This window comes from Oncorhynchus kisutch, linkage group LG13, assembly GCF_002021735.2.
Source record: "Oncorhynchus kisutch isolate 150728-3 linkage group LG13, Okis_V2, whole genome shotgun sequence".
Lineage (NCBI taxonomy): Eukaryota > Metazoa > Chordata > Actinopteri > Salmoniformes > Salmonidae > Oncorhynchus > Oncorhynchus kisutch.
Window position 1 is genome coordinate 59,857,924 of NC_034186.2, and position 25,005 is coordinate 59,882,928.

At 41.9% G+C, this 25,005-nt stretch overlaps 1 protein-coding gene across 1 annotated transcript; it reads right to left on the minus strand.

Moving 5' to 3' along the window:
- LOC109901732 (high affinity nerve growth factor receptor-like) lies at nt 1–25,005 on the minus strand. Its single transcript, XM_020497704.2, has 16 exons — nt 24,639–25,005; nt 20,442–20,516; nt 19,784–19,855; nt 15,958–16,026; nt 15,444–15,598; nt 15,041–15,183; nt 14,562–14,700; nt 7,735–8,067; nt 7,206–7,264; nt 6,976–7,078; nt 5,931–6,083; nt 5,639–5,769; nt 5,351–5,523; nt 3,632–3,881; nt 3,237–3,395; nt 1–915 (listed from the first exon to the last, which is right to left on the minus strand). Exons 1-16 carry the CDS (start codon nt 24,836–24,838, stop codon nt 730–732), a joined length of 2,400 nt encoding a protein of 799 aa, XP_020353293.2. The 5' UTR covers nt 24,839–25,005; the 3' UTR covers nt 1–729.

Sequence of the window (25,005 nt, forward strand, 5' to 3'; positions counted from 1 at the left end):
ACAAAATGTGGAAGAAGTCAAGGGGTCTGAATACATTCCCAAAGGCACTGTATAGTCTGCATTCCTCCAATCATGCAAACCCCTTCATCAGGACAACACCCGTTCAGTCACACAATAAAACACTCACAGTAAACACTTGACAGGTCTTCGCTGGCTCGTTCTTTTCCTCCCGCTCCCAGTCAGCGGCACACAGAGTTGGGGCTGGGTCGTCATGAGACGAGGCGAGCTGGGGTAGTAGGCAAAGCTGAAGCAGCATGGATGTTGCCAGTGTCCGTACAGTATGTCCAGCTTTAGGGTTAAAAAACAGTGACCGGGAAGTAGGAAGTAACCCCCATCTTCATAGTCTTCCCATCGCTTCAGGGTAAAGTTTCTCTGAGGCACAGATCTGGGATCAGCTTCCCCTCCCCCACTCCGATCTGTAACCATTAGTGGCCCAAAAATACCCAATATCAGCATCTAGGAGCAACTTCACCCTACTCCCTTCCCAACCCAATGGTACCGATCAGACTAGATCCTTGCTAAGTCTGGCCTGAGCAAATATCCAATCAGAGGGGGTGTCAGTGTGTTTAAGACCAATAGAGGTAAATGACGGCAATGCTTAGGTTCAGGATTGCCATCGCACAGTCCTTTACCTACCTCCCACCCCTTCCCAATACCTGTCATCCCTGACCGTAAGTTCCCCTACTTCCCCTTGCCTGGACACTGCCCCAGCCCCAGACCTCCCAACCTCTACCCCAGGATGTCCAGGTAGATAGGGGGGCTCTTGACAAGGGCAAGGAGGCGGCTGTGGATGTCCTTGATGACCAGCCTCTGCTGGGGCTCCCTTTGCCAGCAGCCCTGCATCAGGCCGTGCACCTCTTTGGGGCAAGTGCGTGGTCTCTCCAGCTCCCGGCCCTGTGTAATGCACTCGATAGCCTGTGGGGGTGCACATAGAGGCAGAGGGAGGGGGTTAGAATTAAAAGGTCTGCTAGCTTCAGTAACTCCAAGTTTTTGCAATGCCTCTTTATCTGGGGCTATTAGCTCAGGGTTTGAATGTTTTCATGATTGTCACTTTTCATTAATTTGACCAGACAAGCTCAAGCTATGCTAGAGAGCTTAAGGTGAAGACACTTGGATAAGAACAATAAGTGGAGTTGTCAAGATGAGTCGACAACTTCTACACAATTCTGGAGAACGTTCTGTGAGAACGAAAGATGTTGCCTCTAATAAGCTGGTGATCTTTCAAAAGAATGGAATGGTATTCATCAGAAAAATTGTCAAATTGACACATTCTTACACTTGGCATGGCTCGATGCATTTATCACTGTCAAGAACTGAATTGCACTATGCCTATTCCCATTCAAGGACTGCCCTTGGCCCCACATCACACAAAGAGCCAGCAACTTAACCCTTTTAAAGAGTTCAATATCCCTAACCTAATCCAATGAACTGAAGAGACCTGTCAGCACTGAACCTCATAATACTATAATGCCCAGCTAGCACATTTGGGTCCTTGGAAGTTGTGGGAATGTACGTTTTTGGTTTCCCATTGGTTCTGGGAACGAAGCCATACATTTCCTGACCAGTAAAGCAGAATGTTTTTTAAATGTTCTGAGATTTGAAGTGATAATTTTGCCTGATATTTTTAGGTTCTGAAAACGTTTTACTATAGTTCCCTGAATGCCTCTTTTATTAACATTCTCAGAATGGAAATTATAGGTTATTTGATGGTAATTAAATAGCATTCTGATAACACTGCTAGCTTAGAATCATTGTTTTGAAACTCCAAGCACAGATAGGACTCATAGAAATTAATTTGCTTAGGCATTAATCATGTAAACACGTGTATTTTTATTGTGGCACAGCGTCAGTGAGATTCAAACCTATGATCTTCTGTTCTTCAGCCATGGAATTTCTCCACTGCACTACCAGGATGGAGCTGCATGCCATGTTTTTTTTTACTTATACAAAGCTGTAAATTTTTGTCATTTTAGTTTATAACTTTTAGGAAACGTTCTGTCAAAGTAATGAAACACCAAGAAAATCATGGTTTTTTGTAAAGTTTCTTAAAAGTGCTGAGAATGTTTCAAAGCAACTATCCTGCACCATTCCCAGAAAGTTGTGGGAAGGTTGTATGCATAATAACCATAGGACAACCACGCTCTTACCGAGCTCTAAGAAACATAAGGTTCTCAGAACATTGTGTGCATCTTCATAAGTGAACAAAAATGTATAGTGACTTTCCAAGATGGCCGCCCGTCTCCTTATCTCAGGCCTAGATGGAGTGTTTGGGATGATTTATCCCTGCCTTCCCTAATTAGACGACATGATAATTACACATGTCCATCATTGGCGGGGAAGGATTAGGTTAACAAGGTTGGCCCTGGGCAAAGATGAGAGCCAATGAGATTAGAATTGAGTAGACGGGAAAATTGATCTACCCTCCACTTGAAAGGAAAGAGGGTTCTAGGCCATAATGGTGTGTTGCGGTCAGGACAGAGTCCACTTCTTGGGGTGCAACCTAAAAGGGTTGGACTGGGTCCGCCATGATTACTATGAAGTCATTGATTGGCTGTATAGCAGACGGGAAATCCTAGTGCTCTAGTCTCCTTCTATGATCAAACACTTCACCCTCTATCCACTGGCTGAATGATGATATGGTACAGTATTTTATTTTTTATTTTACCAGGCAAGTCAGTTAAGAACAAATTCTTATTTTCAATGATGGCCTAGGAACAGTGGGTTAACTGCCTGTTCAGGGGCAGAACGACAGATTTGTACCTTGTCAGCTCGGGGGTTTGAACTTGCAACCTTCCAGTTACTAGTCCAACGCTCTAACCACTAGGCTACCCTTACACGTTGCCTGGACACTGTTCCATTACTCAACTAGATATCAGAGTTATAGCTACTTCATTATTACTATGAATCTAGAAGGTTTTGATCACCAATACAAAGATGCCCCTTTTACAAAAAGAGGTAGGTGCTTATATTTGTCCTATTTCACATGTGAATTGGAAATGTGTTTTTGCATATCCCACTCTCCCTGAGACACCATCAGAGAGTAGGGTCACACCCAGAGTCTGCCATTATGAACAGCACCTGGAGAAATGAGCGTTGCTCAACGGCACGTCAACAGATTCTTCCCCTTGTCAGCTCAGGGACTCGAACCGCCATTCTTTCAGTTACTGGCCCAACTATCTAACCACCAGGCAACCTGCCACCCCATGTTGCTTCCTACCTAGTGCCCAGTTCCTTACCTCACTGTTGGACAGCTGGTACCAGGGCTGTTTCCCATAGGTGAAGATCTCCCAGAGGACCACTCCAAAGCTCCAGATATCACTCTCCGTGGTGAACTTCCTGTACATGATGCTCTCCGGAGGCATCCAGCGAATAGGAAGCATCGTACGCCCACCCACCTGACAGGAGTGAGGTCAATGGTCATTCAATTGTACATTCATAGAATTATAATTAATATGACAATTGAGATGTACCATGCTACTTCATATGTGATAAGCCTATACATTGAAAATATCAAGATGTATTTTGTTGTACATAGAGTTGGATATACTCTGTTGTGAAATATTACATGACAATGGCGTGTTAGATGACAAACCCCCACCCTAAAAAAGTATTTCACTACTTCCACCTTTACCCTGTAGTAGTCTGTGCTGTAGATGTCCCGGGACATGCCAAAGTCTCCTATCTTGACCATCAGACCCTCTCCCATATCTCCCACCAGGCAGTTGCGTGTGGCCAGGTCCCGGTGCACGAAGTGAAGGGAGGCCAGGTAGACCATGCCCGAAGCGATCTGGGCGGCGATGTGTAGCATCTGGGGAAGAGTGAGCTGGCCCAACGGGGGCATCTTCACCTCCTCCAGGATATGGGCATCTGGACCGTGCGCCCTGGTGGACACGGGGAGGAGAGGTCACGAACCTTTCGAGTTTTACAGGCTTTTTGGTGAACGGCATGTGACATACTTTGGCTAACATCCATCAGGACCTGTATTCACAGAGTCTCAGAGTAGTGTTTATATAGGATCACATAGCCTTTTAGATCAAAATGAATATATGGACCGGAAGACCTGATCCTACTCTGAGATGCTTTGTGATATGGGCCCAGCTCTCTCAGATTAATTTAGGCTTCTGATTGGTCCTTTGATGCATGAACTTTTGCACCAACCTAGTGATGCAATATCAACATACAGTGACCAGATGGATGATTACTGCATGCAATCTGCAGATGGAACATGTTGGATGTATACGAGATCTTTTAAGTGTAATAGAGGCGGTCAGCTAGAGACCAAGCCATAACAAAACAACTTAACAAATGGTTAATAGGAAACATAAGGCTTGTTATACGCCTCGCATTCATTTGGAATAATTTGATTCCGAGATGCATGATAGCCTTACTCTTCAAACGTTCCACAGTTTCTCTCAATATGGCATCCACCCCACCCACTCTGACTTGTAGCTCACTCCCAATAAGCTCCTCGATGTGTCCATCAATCCTAATAGAAATGTGTCACTTGCAGGAAGTTATCTATTCTATCACTATTAGTTTAACAGGCAGGTGGTAGGGTAGACGAGCAGCTGCCTCATAGGCCAAGAGACACACATCCATTCTGTCTGCTTGGAAATGTGATTTCCATCTATCCATGAATCTGGATAGTGTGGGCTGTGTCTGTGTGCACATTGAGTCTCCATTCCCAGTCTGGCCCCACTGGACACCTGGCAGTGGCAGACATACACTGTCTATGTCTGTTTCAATGGTGTCTCAGAGTACGTCCCAGGTGCAGCATGAGTGGTCATCTGCAGTATCAACGTGGTGCTCTGTCTGAGTGCTCAGTGAACATATCTCCTGCATCCATGTTGGACCAGACTTGTCTTTAGAACTTCAGAGTGTAGACAGGCTACGAGAAGTTCTGCGGTCGACGTGGACATCTTCAATGATATGATATCCGAAATGCATCTAAAATCACATATTCAGTCATCCCAGATCACAGAAATGATTTGGTACTCTCACAACTAAGTGTCCTTAACCACTCCAACGCATTGTTGGTCCATGTAGTCCACCCCAAGTGGGTTATTGCCTTGGGAACACAACAAGGTAGAGCAGCGAGGACGATGGTGTCTACAAGTGTGGCTTGGCATAGAAACAGTTGCATTTGTGTGGTTCATCAAGGTCAATTAAGTGGCTTTGATGAAGAGCAGTGGACACAACAATGCAGAGATGTTAGAACAAAACCCTCGGCTTCTAAATAGTTACCATGCTGAAGCTAATAAGTAGAAGTTAACAGGGGAAGGTTAGCATGGGCGGCCATGAGGTTATCCCTGTGGGGATTTAAGTAGGAGGTTCTGTTTCTTTTCCATACCTGAGGAAGCGGTTGAGGTCTCCATGTCTCATGTATTCAAACACCATCGCCAATGGCTCTCCGTCTGTACACACTCCATAGAAGCGAACAATGTTCTGGTGCTGGAGCACTGTGAGTAGCTCAGCCTCTCTCTGGAAGTCCTGCCGGGTCGAGTCATTGGCATCCTTCAGAGTCTGACCACAGAGAAACACAGTCACGGGAGGATATGACATCATCATGTTTAGGAGCTCTAAACTTCATGTAATGCACCTCTGAAAGTGTGGCCATGGATGGAAGTCTCATGCATACCTTGATGGCCACCAGCATTTTGTCACTGTCCGGACTAAGGTTGGCACACTCTGCCAGGTAGACTTTGCCAAACGCCCCCTCACCCAATTCCCACTTCAGAACTACATCCTGTCTTTTGATGTGTTGCACACCTGTACATACAAAGAGAAAGGCTTTTAACATTGGGCCTTATAAAACATTGTAAGATCACTGCATTACCAACTTTATCTAGGAAAAACATGGTAGATAAGAAATGCAATCATAATGAAGTTAGCACGTATCCAGTCCCTAGTTGTATTCCGATTCCACTCACACATGTCTTTGTCTTTGAAGATGCCACAGAAGTACTGGGGGTTCTCCACAAAGCTGGACATGCCAGAGTCGTCAGAGGAAGGAGGGCTGGTCCCAAAGTTCATGAAACGCAGTGACACAGCAAGATCATCCTCTGTTCCCAAGACAGATGAACCTGGAGAGAGAGAGAGAGACCTGAATGTGATACATCCATTTATTTTCCAGCAATTTATGGATGCATTGTTCAAATGTTGGAAGTGGACGTCGGAGCAGTAAGCAACTACTGTATTTTCTGCAGACAGTATTAACAATCGTAAAACCCACTCAACGAGAAAACCACAGAACCCCCAGAGCCCCTGATAGAAAATGGTGGATGGCAGCAAGCGAGGGGAAACGAGTTGGCCAGGAGGGGGGCCCACTTAGGCAATCAGACCCACTTAGGCACTTTCTGGGGGGGGGGGGGGTCCGAGAGGACCTATCACGCCTACAGGAGCTGGTCTCCATCAGTCTTCTTTAATGGCCAACGCTGCTGCTAGGGGCTCCTGACGCCGTTCACTGCTGTAATTAAGGCACTCTAACCCAGCTGTTGGGCTGACAATGTGCAAAGTTACAGCCTGGCGGAAACCCTATTTTACCTGGCCTCATGTGAATTACTTTTAGAAAGGAATACAAATGCTTTCTGCGGAACTATTGGCAATTCCAATGTGATAATGAAATAAATGAGTTGGCACTGATGCTGGCTTTTGGTTGTTTGAGTTTGGAATGGATATGCGCTTTCAGAGTCTTTACCATTGGCAAAATGTCATATTCTCCTGGGGTTGTCTCGTATTGAATTATCCAGACAGGGAAATGTCCGAATTCAGTCTCAACCCTTCACTTTCTAACAACTGAGGTGTTTTGAGAACAGCTAACTCATCTCAGGTTGTTTCGTACCTGTCTTCTATGAAATCCCAAGTAACGTGTTGCTTACCCTCTGAGTAAAGGAGACTATACCTTGTTCAAAATGACAACCGACAGACACTACTGTGGTATTTGAAACACATTGCATAGTAGAGTGTGTCACTTACGGTGAATACCAAACTTGGACTGCTGGCCACACTTGTTGATGACCAGTACCATCATAAGGAGGAAGGCGCAAGCAAACACAGCCAAACCCACTGCCACTGACACCTGCACAGAAACATAATTAGCATCAACACAGCTTAGCATAGCATAACAGAAATTTGCTAAAACATTAGCATTCCATACTGTATGTTATATTATTACTAGGGTTCAGACCCATTGAATGGTGTCTCACCCCAAACACTCTGCTCTCCGTGTTCTCAGTGACATCCTCATTAGATTTATTGGTGGGAACTGGAGGGAGCAGAAAAGGAATCATTAATGATGGATCGTTACTCACAAATCACCTTGATAACTACATATAAAGTATGCAAGACACTGACACAGTGTATAAAAAAAATGTTGAGCGGGATACGTGGAGTATCTGAAAGCAAAATCCTGGGTAATTTACACTCTACTACCTGTGATAAGTATGTTTTGTTCTCGTTAGGTACAGTTTAGAAGGTTATCTGTTTCTACAAGGTAATAATCACTGTCAAAATAACACTCAAAAGGCTTACGTGGATCACTTTCTTCAAGGACTAGCATGAAGAAAAGGAGAGGATGACAAATTTAGACTAAGTATACAGTACATACTGAACATGCAAGCACATGAGACTGTATCTAACATAACACAAGTTGGTGAATAGTGAGGGTCAGTATCATTGAAACCCTATTCAATTACTATTATTATTATTCTATGACCTTTCATTTCAGACAATCACCTGGGATGATGCCCTCAGGATCAAAGGGGTCAAAGGGGTTGTCCATGAACATCCCCGTGGCCGTGGCTTGGTCCACGCCCAGTCTGTTCCCCACGATGATGGTGTAGAGGCCGTTGTTCAGGTGGGTGGGCTTGTTGAGAAATAGACAACCGTGCTTCACAGAGCCGTCGTCCGAGTCGGGAATGAACTGTGTGTAGGTGTAGAGGCCCTCGGTCAGGTTGGAGCCGTTGAAAAGCCAGCGGATGGATGGCTCAGGGTTCCCGTCCACCTTAAAGGGGAAACACCAGTGGTGCTGTTGCTCAGCGTTGTGCAGGAATATGATTTTGGATGGAACTGGATGGAAGACATGAGATGTGGTCCATTAGGATGTGTGAATGAGTAAGGCGATAAGGTGAAACAAAGGCTTTTTCTGAATTCCGAACATTGGTCAACCTACTGTACAGTGAGCAATACCCTCAAAATCGTTGACAATAAATGTGTGTAAATCATTAAACATGATATTAGAATGAGATCACATTTAGCTGAAATAATTATCCACAAAGCTATAACCATAGTTATCTACACATAAATGATCTCTTTGTACTGAATTTTCAGTTTACCACATCCAACCTCTTTCAGACAAAGTTATTGGTTGGTCAATAGAAGGTACAGCCTCATCCAAGTGCTCTATAGGTTCCTCCTATGAGTTTCCATGAATCAATGTTCTCCATCTGCACTGTCAACCTGTTGACCTGGTATGAATAATGAATCCAGGTTATGTTAGGGCCCCTAACCACAAGAGCTACCTGGAAGCACGGAGCCGACAAGAAGCCTCAGGAAATGGCTTCTTTAAATCGAAGACTATGCTGATGCAGAGAGACCCCTCACTCTGACAATTTCCACCGACCATTCCACTGCTCTTAACCTATGACCCTACTGCAGAAAATGCTGTGCTAAAGGGATACCAAGGCATTTGTCTCTTGCCTCTTGAGATTATCTCTGAAAAGAGATGCTAAAGACAGTCATGGATGGCAAAAAAATTGCACAATTAGCACAATTAGCACAACCCATCAGGTTTGACTTAATGTCCCCAATTTAATTAATAGTGAGTTAGAAAAGAGCACAATATGAGTTGTTGAACTCTGTATGAAATTAAATAATACATTATAGTTCATCGTTAAACGTTTTCTTCGTAGATTAGATTTGTTTGATTGAGTCTTCTAATCGGTTTCTAGGGTGTAGTCTATATTTTCATTTTGAAAAACCTTTTCCCAAACAAGTTTATTTTATATATATTACTGAACGGATGCTGCCCTTGCAGCACCAATCGCCTGAATCACAGGAAGTGGTCAGACCAGCCACTCAACAGAGCAGAGCCCTGGCTGTAAACACCGCGCTGATCGGGGAGCTAATTAAGGGTAATTAAAGGCTAGCGGTTAATGAGTGTCCATCCACCAGGGGGACTGATGTTGATAGATTAGCAACGCTAACGCACTTACAGGCTGCCAATCACTCCGGATGAATACTGTGTTCCGGAGTAGGAGGGAGAAGTCCATTAGCCGGGGCTCTTATCGAATCTTACCACGCTTATCAGCCCATTTTCCTCCCTACATTCATTAACTGTCCCTCGATGCTCATGCATTTGGCTGCAACTCTTTTTGGGATTTATTTTCCAATGAGTGTCACTGAGTTGGTGAAATGATATTGTTTGGCCAATATTTACTGTAATGTATTGCCAATGCATCAACACACTCTCTTCTGTGGCATCACAGTTTGCAGCAAATCAGATATTTTTCAGTAGCAAAGCTGGGCTAAGGCAAAACCACAGACTCTGACAGTATAATGTCTCTTCTATAATCAGATGTATGTTTTGTTCTGTCATCTGTTTGAGGTCTTTGTCCGCCTAGGGTTGATAAATGAGAAGAATGCAACTATAAAAAATAATGCATCACCAATGTAACGTTACAGTGATGTATTACTAATGCTGTGGCGACTCGTCATTCAGGGCAGGTGAGGCAGAGTCACCTGTTTTGAGCCCCACCTGTTTAGCTAAAAATATATACATAGACAGTACCAGTCAAAAGTTTGGACACACCTACTCATTCAAGGGTTTTTCTTTATTCTTTACTATTTTATACATTGTAGAATAATAGTGAAGATATCAAAACTATGAAATAACACATATAGAATCATGTAGTAAACAAAAAAGTGTTAAACAAATATACAAAATATATTTTAGATTTTAGATTCTTTAAAGTAGCCACCCTTTGCCTTGATGACAGTTTTGCACACGCTTGGCATTCTCTCAACCAGCTTCACCTGGAATGCTTTCAGGCTTTCAGTCTTGAAGGAATTCCCATATATGCTGAGCACTTGTTGGCTGCTTTTCCTTCACTCCGCGGTCCAACTCATCCCAAACCATCTCAATTGGGTTGAGGTCGGGTGATTGTGGAGGCCAGGTCATATGATGCAGAACTCCATCCCTATCCTTGGTCAATAGCCCTTACACAGACTGGAGGTGAGTTGGGTCATTGTCCTGTTGAAAAACAAATAATATTCCCAAACGATGGGAAAGCGTATCACTGCAGAATGCTGTGGTAGCCATGCTGGTTAAGTGTGCCTTGAATTCTAAGTAAATCACAGACAGTGTCACCAGCAAAGCACCCCCACACCATCACACCTCCTCATCCATGATTAACGGTGGGAACCACACATGCGGAGATCATCCATTCACCTACTCTGCGGCTCACAAAGATACGGCGGTTGGAACCAAAAATCTCAAATATCCACCAGTCTATTGTCCATTGCTCGTGTTTCTTGGCCCATGCAAGTCTCTTCTTCTTATTGGTGTTCTTTAGTAGTGGATCCTTTGCCGCACTTCAACCATGATGGCCTGATTCACGCAGTCTCCTCTGAACAGTTGATGTTGAGATGTGTCTGTTACTTGAACTCTGAGAAGCATTTATTTGGCTACAATTTCTGAGATTTGTAACTCTAATGAACTCATCGTCTGCAACAGAGGTAACTCTGGGTCTTCCCTTCCTATGGCGGTCCTCATAAGAGCCAGTTTCATCATAGCGCTTGATGGGTTTTGCGACTACACCTGAAGAAACTTGAAATGTTCTTGAAATGTTCCGTATTGACTGACCTTGATGTCTAAAAGTAAAAATGGACTGTCATTTCTCTTTGCTTATTTGACTTGTTCTTGCCATAATATGGACTTGGTCTTTTTGCAAATAGGGCTATCTTCTGTATACCATCCCTACCTTGTTACACACAACTGATTGGTACAAACGCATTTAGAAGGAAAACAATTCCACATATTTTAACAAGGCACACCTGCTAATTGAAATCTGTTCCTCATGAAGCTGGTTGAGAAAATGCCAAGAGTGTGCAAAGCTGTTATCAAGGCAAAGGGTGGCTACTTTGAAGAATCTAAAATCTAAAACATTTTGTATATTTGTTTAACACTTTTTTGGTTACTACATGATTCCATATGTGTTATTTCATAGTTCTGATGTTTTCACGATTATTCTACAATGTAGAAAATAGTAAATGACCCTTGAATGAGTAGGTGCGTCCAAACTTTTGATCGATACTGTAAATATATATATATATTGCAACTCGGAAGTTTACATACACCTTAGCCAAATACATTTAAACTCAGTTTTTCACAATTCCTGACGTTTAATCCTAGTAAAGATTATCTGTCTTAGGTCAGTTAGGATCACCAATTTATTCTAAGAATGTGAAATGTCAGAATAATAGTAGAGAGAATGATTGATTTCAGCTTATATTTCTTTCACCACATTGCTAGTGGGTCAGAAGTTTACATATACTCAATTAGTATTTGGTAGCATTGCCTTTAACTTGTTTAACTTGGGTCAAACGTTTCGGGTAGCCTTCCACAAGCTTCCCACAATGAATTGGGTGAATTTTGGCCCATTCCTCCTGACAGAGCCTACAGGTTTGTAGGCCTTCTTGCTCGCACACGCTTTTTCAGTTCTGCCCACAAATCTTCTATAGGATTGAGGTCAGGGCTTTGTGATGGCCACTCCAATACCTTGACTTTGTTGTCCTTAAGCCATTTTGCCACAACTTTGGAAGTATGCTTGGGGTCATTGTCCATTTGGAAGACCCATTTGCAACCAAGATTTAACTTCCTGACAGATGTCTTGAGATGTTGCTTCAATATATCCACATAAATCTCCTCCCTCATGATGCCATCTATTTTGTGAAGTGCACCAGTCCCACCTGCAGCAAAGCACCCCTACAACATGATGCTGCCACCCCCGTGCTTCCAGATTGGGATTGTGTTCTTCGGCTTGCAAGACTCCCCCTTTTTCCTCCAAACATAACGATGGTCATTATGGCCAAACAGTTCTATTTTTGTTTCATCAGACCAGAGGACATTTCTCCAAAAAGTACGATCTTTGTCCCCATAGTCTGGCTTTTTTATGGTGGTTTTGGAGCAGTGGCTTCTTCCTTGCTGAGCGGCCTTTCAGGTTATGTCTATATAGGACTCGTTTTACTGTGCATATAGATACTTTGTACCTGTTTCCTCCAGCATCTTCACAAGGTCCTTTGCTGTTGTTTTGGGATTGATTTGCACTTTTCACATCAAAGTACGTTCATCTCTAGGAGACAGAATGTGTCTCCTTCCTGCGCAGTATGACGGCTGCGTGGTCCCATGGTGTTTATACTTGCGTACTATTGTTTGTACAGATGAAGGGGTACCTTCAGGCGTTTGGAAATTGCTCCCAAGGATGAACCAGACTTGTGGAGGTCTACAATTTTTTTTCTGAGGTGTTGGATGATTTCTTTTGATTTTCCCATGATGTCAAGCAAAGAGGCACTGAGTTTGAAGGTAGGCCTTGAAATACATCCACAGGTACACCTCCAACTGACTCAAATGATGTCAATTAGCCTATCAGAAGCTTCTAAAGCTTTGACATAATTTCCTGTAATTTTCCAAGCTGTTTAAATGCACAGTCAACTTAGTGTATGTAACTTCTGACCCACTGGAATTGTGATACAGTAAATTATAAGTCAAATAATCTGTCTGTAAACAATTGTTGGAAAAATTACTTGTGTCATGCACAAAGTAGATGTCCTAACCGTCTTGCCAGAACTATAGTTTGTTAACAAGACATTTGTGGACATAAATGAAAAAAGTTTGAATGACTCCAACCTAAGTGTATGTAAACTTCGACTTCAACTATATATATATATATATATATATATATATATATATATATATATATATATATATATTGTATGCAGTGCATTCAGAAAGTATTCAGACCCCTTGACAAAGTACAGAGAGATCCTTGATGAAAACCTGTTCCAGAGCGGTCAGGACTTCAGATTGGGGCGAAGGTTCACCTTCCAACAGGACAACGACCCTAAGCACACAGCCAAGACAACGCATGAGTGGCTTCGGGACAAGTCTCTGAATGACCTTGAGTGACCCAGCCAGAGCCCAGACTTGAACCCGATCGAACATCTCTGGAGAGACCTGAAAATAGCTGTGCAGCAACGCTCCCCATCTAACCTGACAGAGCTTCAGAAGATCTGCATAGAAGAATGGGAGAAACTCCCCAAATACAGGTTTGTCATGCTTGTAGCGTCATACCCAAGAAGACCTGAGGCTGTAATCGCTGTCAAATGTGCTACAACAATGTACTGAGTTAAGGGTCTGAATACTTGTGTAAATGTGATTTCAGTTATTTTATTTTTATAAATGTGTAAACAAAAAAACTGTTTTTACTTATGGGGTATTATGGGGTATTGTAGATTGATGAGTAAAATACATTTTAGAATAATGTATTTTTTTTTATTTAACCTTAATTTAACTAGACAAGTCAGTTAGGAACAAATTATTATGTACAATGACGGCCTAGGAACAGTGTGTTAACTGCCTTGTTCAGGGACAGAACGACAGATTTTTACCTTGTTAGCTCAGGGATTCTATCCAGCATCCTTTCAGTTACTGGCCAAAAGCTCTAACCACTAGGCTACCTGCCACCCCAGTAAGGCTGTAACATAACAAAATGTGGAAAAAGTCAAGGTGTCTGAATACTTTTCTGAATGCACTGTAGATATATATGCCCCGTTTATTTATCCTACTGTTCTGAATTGGTGTACAGGGAGAATACTCAAAGAACTACCCATGTTCTGAATTCTGTCGCGGTACATTTCAAAAGTGTTGAACAAATAGTTACATTGACAACGTCCGTCTTAGCTGACTCGTTAATGTCTTTATCGAAATTATGGATGGGCCCTTATCCGCTTATGAGGCTGAATGAACTGTTTGGCTGCCAGTCAAGCCTCTGCTGATAGCCAGGTGTAGCGGTGGTAAGGATTCACTCCATGGTGCTGAAAAGAAAACTCTGCTGTTGGAACAGAAGTCTCTTAACAGTTTGTGAGCACCGTTTGTCACCGTTATAGTGAAATGAATGTATTGTTTAGTGTTGTGTTATGTAGTGGCTTTGCTGGTATGCATTAAAAAAAAGTATAAATGTTTGCTCCACCAAGATTTACATGTTAAAATCCCTACTGTAGTCATGTATTATTGAGTGACAACTGATAACAATAATAATCGAAACGAAAGACCTGTGGCATATTAAAGCAAAGTGACAAGGTGGGCTTATTTTTTGCCACAATTATTAATACAAAGTATTTAATTCTGGGGAATGAATGTCTGGCTATAAACATTGCTGCGATAGGAAAATTGACACAATTTTTCTCTCCCTCTACCTCCCCTGCTTTCATTGCAGTATGACAGCTCTCACTGAGTCTTTCAGCTTTCAACACCCTGACAGCTTTAATAGTTCATTGGCACTTACATTCAATGTCCAACGTCACTTTCTCTTCCCCAGGCCCGGCCCGGTTCTCTGCCTCACAGGTCAAGTTGTGCAGGTTGTCTTCTGAGGACATGTTCCACAGCTGCAACTCCAGCTCCAAAGTGGAGCCCCAGAACCTCTCCTGCAGATGGAACAAGACGCAGAGGACAACATGGGTTTAGCTACACATTACAGTTTACAACAATCATGGAGACATCTGAGATGCAAGGAGAGTCTGAATGATTATGACAATGTACACAATAAGGAAACCTAAACACCATAATTCTATTTTATTTTTAGTTGTGAATATTCCTTCATATATGACCCCGATCCTGTTACTAGTTTGTATTTAAACATATGTTGAACATATGTTAGGCATATTAAGGGGAACAAAAAGTGCATTGTGCAATATCTCAGAAAAAACACTGATTCTAGCTGGTTTTCCCCAATCAGTATGTCCACGTGACATCATCACTCAGTACCTGTACAGTATAGCGAGACAGCAGTTTATTCGTGCGCCACCTCACTACAGGCATGGGCACTCCTGTCACCTGACACACAAATGTCAGGTTGCCTCCCTCCTGGACCTTGGTGTTGGCATGGACAATGGCGACATCCGGTACAGCTGCAAAACAATGGACCGAGAATGGGTTGGAAACTCTATGGTTTGGCCTGGGGTACTAAATGTTGATAATGACGTTTAATAGCAATCCAATCAGCAATGCCACTGATGCAATTAGGTCTAATAAAGCCTTGTCAGACTATTTCTACAATGTTTGAACTATACGTGTATATGCTATTCATGCATATATTACTTAGTAATAATAAAGTAAAATCACATTTTTATCTCTAAACTGAGTAAAAAAAATTATCAATTCAACTCACTGCAATTCTCCATCTCTAAGGAGTCTAACTGTAGGGCATGGCCATTTGAGAAGCATTGTAGCGGTTGGTTGTCGAGGTCACTGTGGTCGTTAAGCTGCCATTGCTGCAGCCAATGGATATCACAGGAGCATTCAAGGGGGTTGTCCCTCAAAACCCTGAAAGAGAACACAGAGAAAATCGGTCTCTTTTGTCCGAAAGTTTTCTCTCAATTGTGTAACCTTCTTGTTCTTTCTAAAGGTCTATACAAAGTATTCGAGGTCATTATTATCAAAGACGCACACAGCAAATAGAACATTCTAGAATTAATAGAGTGAATAGAGAGAAAAAACTCAATATAGAAAATAATTCATCAGTGAAATAAGTGTTGAAAATTTCTCTGCAATCAGTTCCAAAACAGAGTGCAATGGGTCTATTTTGCTCATACAATGTGACCATCTTTGAGTTGATAGTTCAGTCACAGGTTGACTAGTTGAAGAGAGTACAGAAGTGATGTTCTGAGTGGTGTTTTACTCACAGGTTGAGCAGGGGAAGAAAATGGAACACCTTCCAACTGATATGCTCCAGGGAGTTAGATGCCAGGTTTCTGTGTGATACAATAAGGAGACAACATCCATCCAACAGGACATTCAGCATATAAATGGCAAAAAAAATCTAAATACACTATTATACAATTTGTTGTTGAGCCTATGATTCCCCACCCTCGTTTCACCCATGTTGAGTTTTGCATAAGAATGGTCTGTGCACGGCAAACAGCTCAATATTTAAAGCAAAAGAGGACATTTTGTTTTTGCACTGTTTCCACATGCTCGTCTTTGTATGTCCAACGTGTCAAGAGTCCTCACATTCACACACAAACAATCAGCAGTCACTACAGCCTGGCTGCTTGTTATGTTTACACACGTCTTTGTCATATCTATTCAAATGAGTGTTTGTTCTACCGCGCGTCTGACACCTGTTGCTTTCTCAAACGCTGCCATAATGAGGACAAAAAAATCAAGTCTGTAATATACTTTTTTTTGTCTTATCTATAATATTTTGGGGGGAGGGTGAAGTAAATAAACATTCATCTGGAGAGATGGCTTTGTAAAATGTGTGTTTATGTTGTTGAAATAAATCATACTGAACTAATCCCATGATATGTTCACTCACTGCAGAACAATGCGGACCTACTCTCTGGGTGGACACATTAGTGCCTCCAAATGTACTCTGCTCAATTACCCAGGCAAGTCTTTTACATCAAGTGCTACATTCACAAACGTCATTGGCTCACCTCTCGCTGTTGTCTCTCCGTTCTGTACATTAGGTGATTAGCCCAAACACTTCTGAGACGGTGGGCGCTATACTTGGCCATCGATCACTACTAGAGTGCTCGAGTTATATTAGCCTGATGATGCTGCTTGTACTTGTAAGAGGGGAAAGGAGAACAGGTTTCTACTCATATCAAATACTGTGTATTAGGAGTATGAGGTTAATTAATTTTATCAAAAATATGAAATATTGCGGGCGATTTGCAGTGGATTTCTGAGGCATATCACTGCTAAGATATGCTATCCCCTATGTATCTGTAACGGTTCTCTTGTGGTGAAGGAGAGTCGGACCAAAATGCGGCGTGTAGATTGCGATCCATGTTTAATAAACAAACGTAAAACACGAATCAATACAAACACTACAAAAAACAAAGAACGTAATGAAAACCAAAACAGCCCTATCTGGTGCAAACACAGAGACAGGAACAATCACCCACAAACACACAGTGAAACCCAGGCTACCTAAATATGGTTCCCAATCAGAGACAATGACTAACACCTGCCTCTGATTGAGAACCATATCAGGCCAGACATAGAAATAGACAAACTAGACATGAAACAGAGAATGCCCACTCAGCTCACACCCTGACCAACCAAAACATAGAAATATACAAAGTAAACTATGGTCAGGGTGTGACAGTATCCCTATTGTATCTCTTTAAACGTGCTGCAGATCACCATGACTGCTCTGAAATGCGTCTGTGCTGACAGAGGGTGTAAACAAAACCTCTCAGAAGATGACAGCAGACCACACTGGGGAGCCCACTCATGCAACTGATACATATTCACTCTGGCATGGCCAATGGGGGCCAGCAGGGGTTCAATTATTTGTTTTCCTTGCTCCCAAAAGTTCATGTCAGATGGGTTAGCCATTGGGGCTTATCTATTACCAGCTCGATTCCTCCCAGGCCACAGGGGGAGGGAAGATGGCCGGGAATGGCAGCTGCTCCTAGCATCTTAATTTATAAACTGTGTGGTTCGAGCTCTGAATGCTGATTGGCTGACAGCCATGGTATATCAGACCGTATACCATGGGTATGACAAAACATAGTAGTAGTTAGTTACGTTGGTAAGCAGTTTATAATAGCAGTAAGGCACCTCGGGGGTTTGTGATATATGGCCAAAATACCACGCGTCGCGTTGCGTCGTGCGTACGAACGACAATACACCACACCTTCTCGGGCCTTATTGCTTAAATATCTTAAGGATCAAGGAAGGGGGTACAGTATCAGAGCCCCCCCCCCCCATGTTCTCACCCGTTTTGGGTGACACACATCTGTTACACCCCACAGCCCCCTCTTTGAAATATTGATTAAGCGATAATGGACCCTTAGTGGAGTGTATTTATTATGCAGCAGTTGTCGATAATCCACCAAAATGAGCGAGTAAATGGTGACTGGTGGAAGTCTTCTCCGATTTCGCCAGAACCCCCCGCCCCACCACCCCACCACCAACCCTGAACCCCTTTCAGAGCCCTTCCCATTACACCCCCTCCTCCTCCCAAACCGCCTGTCTTTCAGATGAACAACATCGGACATGTCACACACGTTTAGTAAGATGATGAGGACAAGATGGCGGAGATAAGGGTCAGCTACTGATGGAGGGATGATTGCCATGGATACAGGCAGTATTGGGGAAGCTACTCTGAAAATATTGTTTACCAAGCTACCAATTACTTCACACTGTAAGAAGTTAAGCTACCGTTAAGAGAAACATAGTTTGATTAACTAAAGTTACTTTGAAAAAGTAGTTCACTACATCCAAACTACTTTGTGTGGAAATTAACATATCTAAGTCGGAAATGTCATAGACTACAAATTGCAAAAACAGTTCACTCTGGGGTCAGATGTTAACAGAATTAAGGGGTTATATTACCAACCACAGTTTTAGTTGTTATCCTATTAAAAACTAAAACAATGTTTTAAGTGAGAATTAGGCAGGTCTGATGACGAAAAAGTAAGGAAATTCTTGCCTACTTCACCCATATTTTGTTTTATTTTCACCCAAAAAAGTTGTGTGTAGTTCCAGTAGTTAGCTGCCCCGCTTCATGATTTAAATGGCATTGACTACTGAAAACACTACCAAGATTTGAATTTAGTTAAACTACAACCCAGTTACTGCTAAATGTAGTTCAATTACTAGTTGAACAACGTGTAGTTCACTACTCCCCAACACTCCATATGGGCAACACTAATGTTAGTTTGTAGTTGTTATTTTTCAGTGTGCTGTACGGTGTGTCTTTAGAAGGTAGTTGAAGGATTCCATTTGTGGGAAAGTTTGGATCACAGAGTTAGAAACACAAACATCAGAAAAATAATCTACAATTCACCCATCAGTGTTTGTTTTTCTAATATAGTTGATTCAAACGTTCTAACAAGAGGAATCCAAGTCATTTCAATATGCTAAAAGTGGTCCCATATCTGGTGCATTGATAGTGACTACATTTGTAAAAACAGGTTGGTCTACATTGTATCAACCCAATCCTTTTAACTTGAAATTGAAATAGCAGGTTTCTTGTAAAACAAATGTAACACACTGTTAAAGAGGTAAGAATCTTGAGGTAAGAATCTGAGGTAAGAATCTGAGGTAAGAATCTGAGGTAAGAATCCGAGGTAAGAATCTGAGGTAAGAATCTGAGGTAAGAATCTGAGGTAAGAATCTGAGGTAAGAATCTTGAGGTAAGAATCTGAGGTAAGAATCTGAGGTAAGAATCTGAGGTAAGACCCACTACTGTCGAGCCTCTGATACTACACCAAGGCGTTCTGTGCCTTAATAACTTACACAGTGTCATTGTTAAATAAAATGGTATCAAATGAATTATGATTACATTTCAGTCATTTCAATCTGTATTTCAGCAGAAATCTATTGTTATGCAATTGTTATATTTTTGCAGTGACTCTGCTGAATAATAAGCTCAAGATCTCAAGGCTCGGGAGGCTTCCCCTTAATTGACAGCAACAAAGAGCTTGACCCAAGAATGGGTCGAGACATGACAAGGAAAGACAATCCCTCTGTAAAACCAAGGACACTTACACATACTGGAGCTTGAGGTTGTGTTGGAAAGCATTCGCCGAGATGTACGCCAGCCTGCAGAACGTGACCGTGCTGGGGGGTAGAAACACGACAGACAAACAAAAGACAGAACAGGAAGTGTGAATCACTGATTATGCTACTAATTAGCCACAGTAAACCCATAGTGTGTATATTGACCAGTCTGTATTAGTTAGCGCCAGACCATTTCCTTTCTTTGACTACGGTAGTGGTAAAGTACTCAGAAGAAGGATTGAGATGAAATGACTGTACAGGACTGCAGGTTATGGTGCAGAATAATGGCTAATGTGCAACACAGGAGGTTTACCCCCTTGATTGAAAGAGCCATAAAGGGAATGAAATGTTGAGTTGTAAAGTTTTGTACTGCAGATTGCTATAACAAGGTAGAGGGCACATTGGAGAGGATGAATAGGGAGCGATTATGTACTACAAGGTGGAGTGTAGAGAAGACCACTCACTCAATGACAGGACCAACCAAACATTTAAAGCCAAGTCAATCAAATGAACTGCTAGGTGTATTGTAGAACATTTTGCATATGTATACATGTCATGCAGTAATACAAACAGACATCTACAAACACATTATCATACAGCTTTAGAAAAATACTGTACATATGATAAATTATGCAAGGTTACTCACAGATTCTTCAACTCCCTATAATTGGCAAGGTCTACTTCTGTAATGTTCTCCAGGTCGGCTTGATTTTCGATGTAACTGGGTAATGAAACAAAAAAAGAAATACAATGTCAAATTAAAAGGAGACATTTAATTATGGCATTCAGAGTTGATTTGAGTACATTTTTTTTTTTAAAGCAACAGAAAAACAACTGAAAAGTAAAATACAATAATACTGTCTAGGAACAATGAGTTGTGTAGGCCTATTATAAACAACAAAACAAAATGCTTGAACGGAAAATGATCTCTTTATTGTTATCAATTATTTTTACCCACAGCAATCCAGACAAAGCAGGACAGTTAATATAATGACCAATACAAAAGGATTTACGTGTTAAACGTGATGAAAGCCCTAAAAAGATACCCGAATTGACATCAGTACAGCACAGAGTATTATATTTTATAGTGAAATTCATGAGTGCATTGTCCAAACCATGGGCCTTTGTGGGCAAGAGCCTGACAACGGATAGCAAAAACCACACCAAGGCAGATGCAAAGAAAACAAACCACAAAGCTAATATCAAAACTAAATATACTGTAGAGAAGACTTGGAAAAAACATTTGTCTTCTTGTGAGACACTCAGTTGACATTGCTGATGGTAAATTCTTTTCAATTAGTCATTTTCCACTTTTCCAGACGAACCTATTATTTCACGAGAGGACAGTATGTCAACTCAACACTCATTTAACACAAGGTCACTTTGCCCTACTCTTGAACTACAGTATCTTGAACCTCTTTGTATGTTCAATCTTAGAACAAAAGTGTGCTATCTAGAACCTAAAAGGGTTCTTTAGCTGTCCCCATAGTAGAACCCTTTGAAGAACCGTTTTGGTTCCAGGTAAAAACCCTTTTTTGGGTTCCATGTACCCCTACACAGAGGGTTCTACACGAAAAGGGTTCTCCTATGTGACAGCTGAAGAATCCCTTTCGAATCCTTTTTTTGTAAAAGTGTACAGATGTAGGACTTAATTTGAACCAGTTTGCTACAGCAGGAAAATAATCTTGCAGCAACAGAAAATGTGAATTATTATTATAATTATTGAACATTTTGTGGGTGTTGATACATTTTCCATAAGGGAAAATCAAGTCTGAAATGTCTAAATGTAATTACAAACTTCAGAAGCCTTTTTAAACCTCAAATACACCACAAGTTAAACATTTCCTGCATTGCATAAAAGTTATCCTGCAACGGGGTGATCAAATTAAGATCCTACATATGTACACGACATGGCCAGAAAAGTACATTTTTATGTGGACTGTAATATACCATCTATGATATTTCACCATTACTGTATAAATAACCAGAAGTAAAGCAGCATAAAAGGACCAAGGGGAAAATATTTTCCTCCACTTGAACAATTTTATCAAGAAAAATTCCAAACTTTATTCACATACAGTATAGCCAAATATGACAGCTTAAAAAAGCAGCACTCAACCCTTTTTCATGACAATACCTGGGAAATTGGTCATGTATTTTCATTGGCATCTGGTTGACATGACGACCGATAACCAGATTACAACCAGGTGAAGACTTCTCTTTCCGATCACAAAAATTGTCCTTTTACAGTCAGTATACAACCTGACCATGACGTAACAAAAGACATCAGCCAGACATCATTGCAGACAGTTTTTCCATCACCAAATATTTCCTTCTTTAACAGTGGGGCACTATTGTTTCAGTCTGTCACTGAGCAACACAGATATTTAGTGGACCCACGGAGCAGTAATGTAATTGCAGGACAGGTGGAATGAGAATCAGCAATTGCCCGTATGCTTATTGGATTGAGCCAAGTGGGTCATATTTCATCTAGTGTTCTCAGGCGGGCATTCGCTGCAAATTCGCAACATTTTATTTATAACTTAACAAATTATGAATTTGGGCCCCAGTTCCACAGTTAATGGTTTATTGTTTGTTCCGCTGAAACAAATGCCCGAACGAGCAGCTCTTGCTTATTGATTCAATTGATTCAGAATGAATTTAGCAGCTCTGCTGGAGTTCTAAGTAACACGTTTTGCCACAGGTACTGAGAAGAGAGAGAGAGAGAGACGGAGAGACGGAGAGACAGAGAGAGAGAGAGAGAGAGAGAGGGGTATAGAGGGAGAAAGTCAAGTACTAGCTGGACATGCTGTAGATGCAGTCTCCCCCTTAACAAGCCAGATCGAGTGTTAATTGTTGAGAGCAATAGAGAGGAACAAAGATAGAACAGCGTGGGATTATAGCAAACAGCATTTAGTTCTGTGTTCCATTTTCAGTACTGTATTGCCTAAGTATAACAGCCATTTTCCAATTATCTGAAAAGAGTGGACAAAAGTGTGTACTATAAAGTAAAAGCTAACTCCTAAAAGATGCATCCTCCAACTTTTGTATAGTTTCAGCCAGTTTTGAAAGTGGTGAGCTGAAAGTGGTCCCCATTTTTCATCTAATTGTGTACTATGTCAACCATTTCGTGTGACATGTTACACATTTTTCAATTGGTATGATATCATATGAATGTTGCAATTCGTGTGATATGTAACAAATCCAACTCTGGATCCCGTAGCGCATATTTAAGTGGAGTGTACTGTGTACCCTTTAAAATATTATATATGTGTCTCTTCTATGGCAGTTTTATTTAAGTATATATACTCTGTTGGCTAATAGTCCTTCAGGGAACCACAAGCCTCCTATAAAACAACATGTTCTCAACAGGTTTGTGAGGATGACCCTCACCAGGCAAGGATGTATGTATCTGAACACCTTGCTGTGAGAGTATCAGTGAAGAGTATCAGTGAAGAGTATCAGTGAAGAGTATCAGTGAGGGATATCAGTGAAGAGTATCAGTGAGGGATATCAGTGAAGAGTATCAGTGAGGGATATCAGTGAAGAGTATCAGTGAGGGATATCAGTGAAGAGTATCAGTGAGGGATATCAGTGAAGAGTATCAGTGAGGGATATCAGTGAGGGATATCAGTGAAGAGTATCAGTGAGGGATATCAGTGAAGAGTATCAGTGAGGGATATCAGTGAAGAGTATCAGTGAGGGATATCTGTGAAGAGTATCAGTGAGGGATATCAGTGAAGAGTATCAGTGAAGAGTATCAGTGAGGGATATCAGTGAAGAGTATCAATGAGGGATATCAGTGAAGTGTATCAGTGAGTAGTATCAGTGAAGGGTATCAGTGAGGGATATCAGTGAGGGATATCAGTGAAGAGTATCAGTGAGGGATATAAGTGAGGGATATCAGTGAAGTGTATCAGTGAAGAGTATCAGTGAAGAGTATCAGTGAGGGATATCAGTGAGAGATATCAGTGAAGAGTATCAGTGAGGGATATAAGTGAGGGATATCAGTGAAGAGTATCAGTGAAGAGTATCAGTGAAGCAGTATCAATATCAACACAGTCCCACAGACCTGATCACTCCACTACCACCAACTCTGCTCTTATCGATAGTGTTCCCTTACAGTGCATTCGTCCCCAGTTCAGCCCCGTGCGAAACCACCAGACACAAGATCAAACAATCTCTTTAACCCCAACTCAAAGCGGGGGAGTTCAGTTCGGTGAGTTCTTTGAGTGGAATTTGTTCACTGGAAACAGAAATTGAGAAACTCCAGTTGTACAAATCATGGAAAGAGGGCCAAGAGTAGAAGTCTCTGATAAGATTTAAGACGGATCATCCGGATACATACTTTGATACATACGCTTTGAATCTCATGGACTTTTCATCTTTAATAAGTGTAATAACAGTTTTGTGAAACTTCACAAAAAGTGCCTGCACAGAGTGTCTTTTGCCAATCTAATTTGCAGAAGCAATCATCAAAGCAAGAACACCAATCAAATGAACTCCGTTATCTAACCAGCTCATCACCATACTAACACACTGAAGGCCGGTGGTCATACAAAAGGTACTCAATCCATAGGGTTACATAACTCCCCTCTCCAATCGCCTTGATTAAACCCCCTACTGGACTATATGGACTATATTCACCATCTCCAACGTCAGCTCATCAAAGCAACAGATTAACCATAATGCCAACCCAACTCATTATCAACACTGACAGACACCCCATCCAAGACTGAGCCAACAGATAGATAAGCAGAACATGAGCACTTGACAAACACACACAACAAACCCAGCAGACCCAATCAACCAACCAACCATCCAAGCAACCAACTGCACTCACATTTCCGTGACGTTCTCGCTCTCCTGTAGTGCCAACGCGGGTATAGTGGCAATGCCATTGGGCTCCAGGCACTGCAGCATGGCGAAGGAGCACCGGCAGGCGGATGGGCACCCTCCCAGGGCTGGTACTGCCAGGGTGATTGCCAGTAGTACCAGAGCCATTGGGGCTACCCATGGAGCAGAACCCACAACCACTGCCATGATGATGAAGATTGTGGAGGGGCAGCTCAGAAAGTTGTCAGTGCAGACTGAGACAGAGTAGAACTAAACAGGAGAACAGACTGGAAGGCTCCACACAAAGCAGATCTTCTCTGGGCTGACTCGCAGGGTTGTGATCCCAGCCAGGAGTCTCTGGTATTGAGCCACAG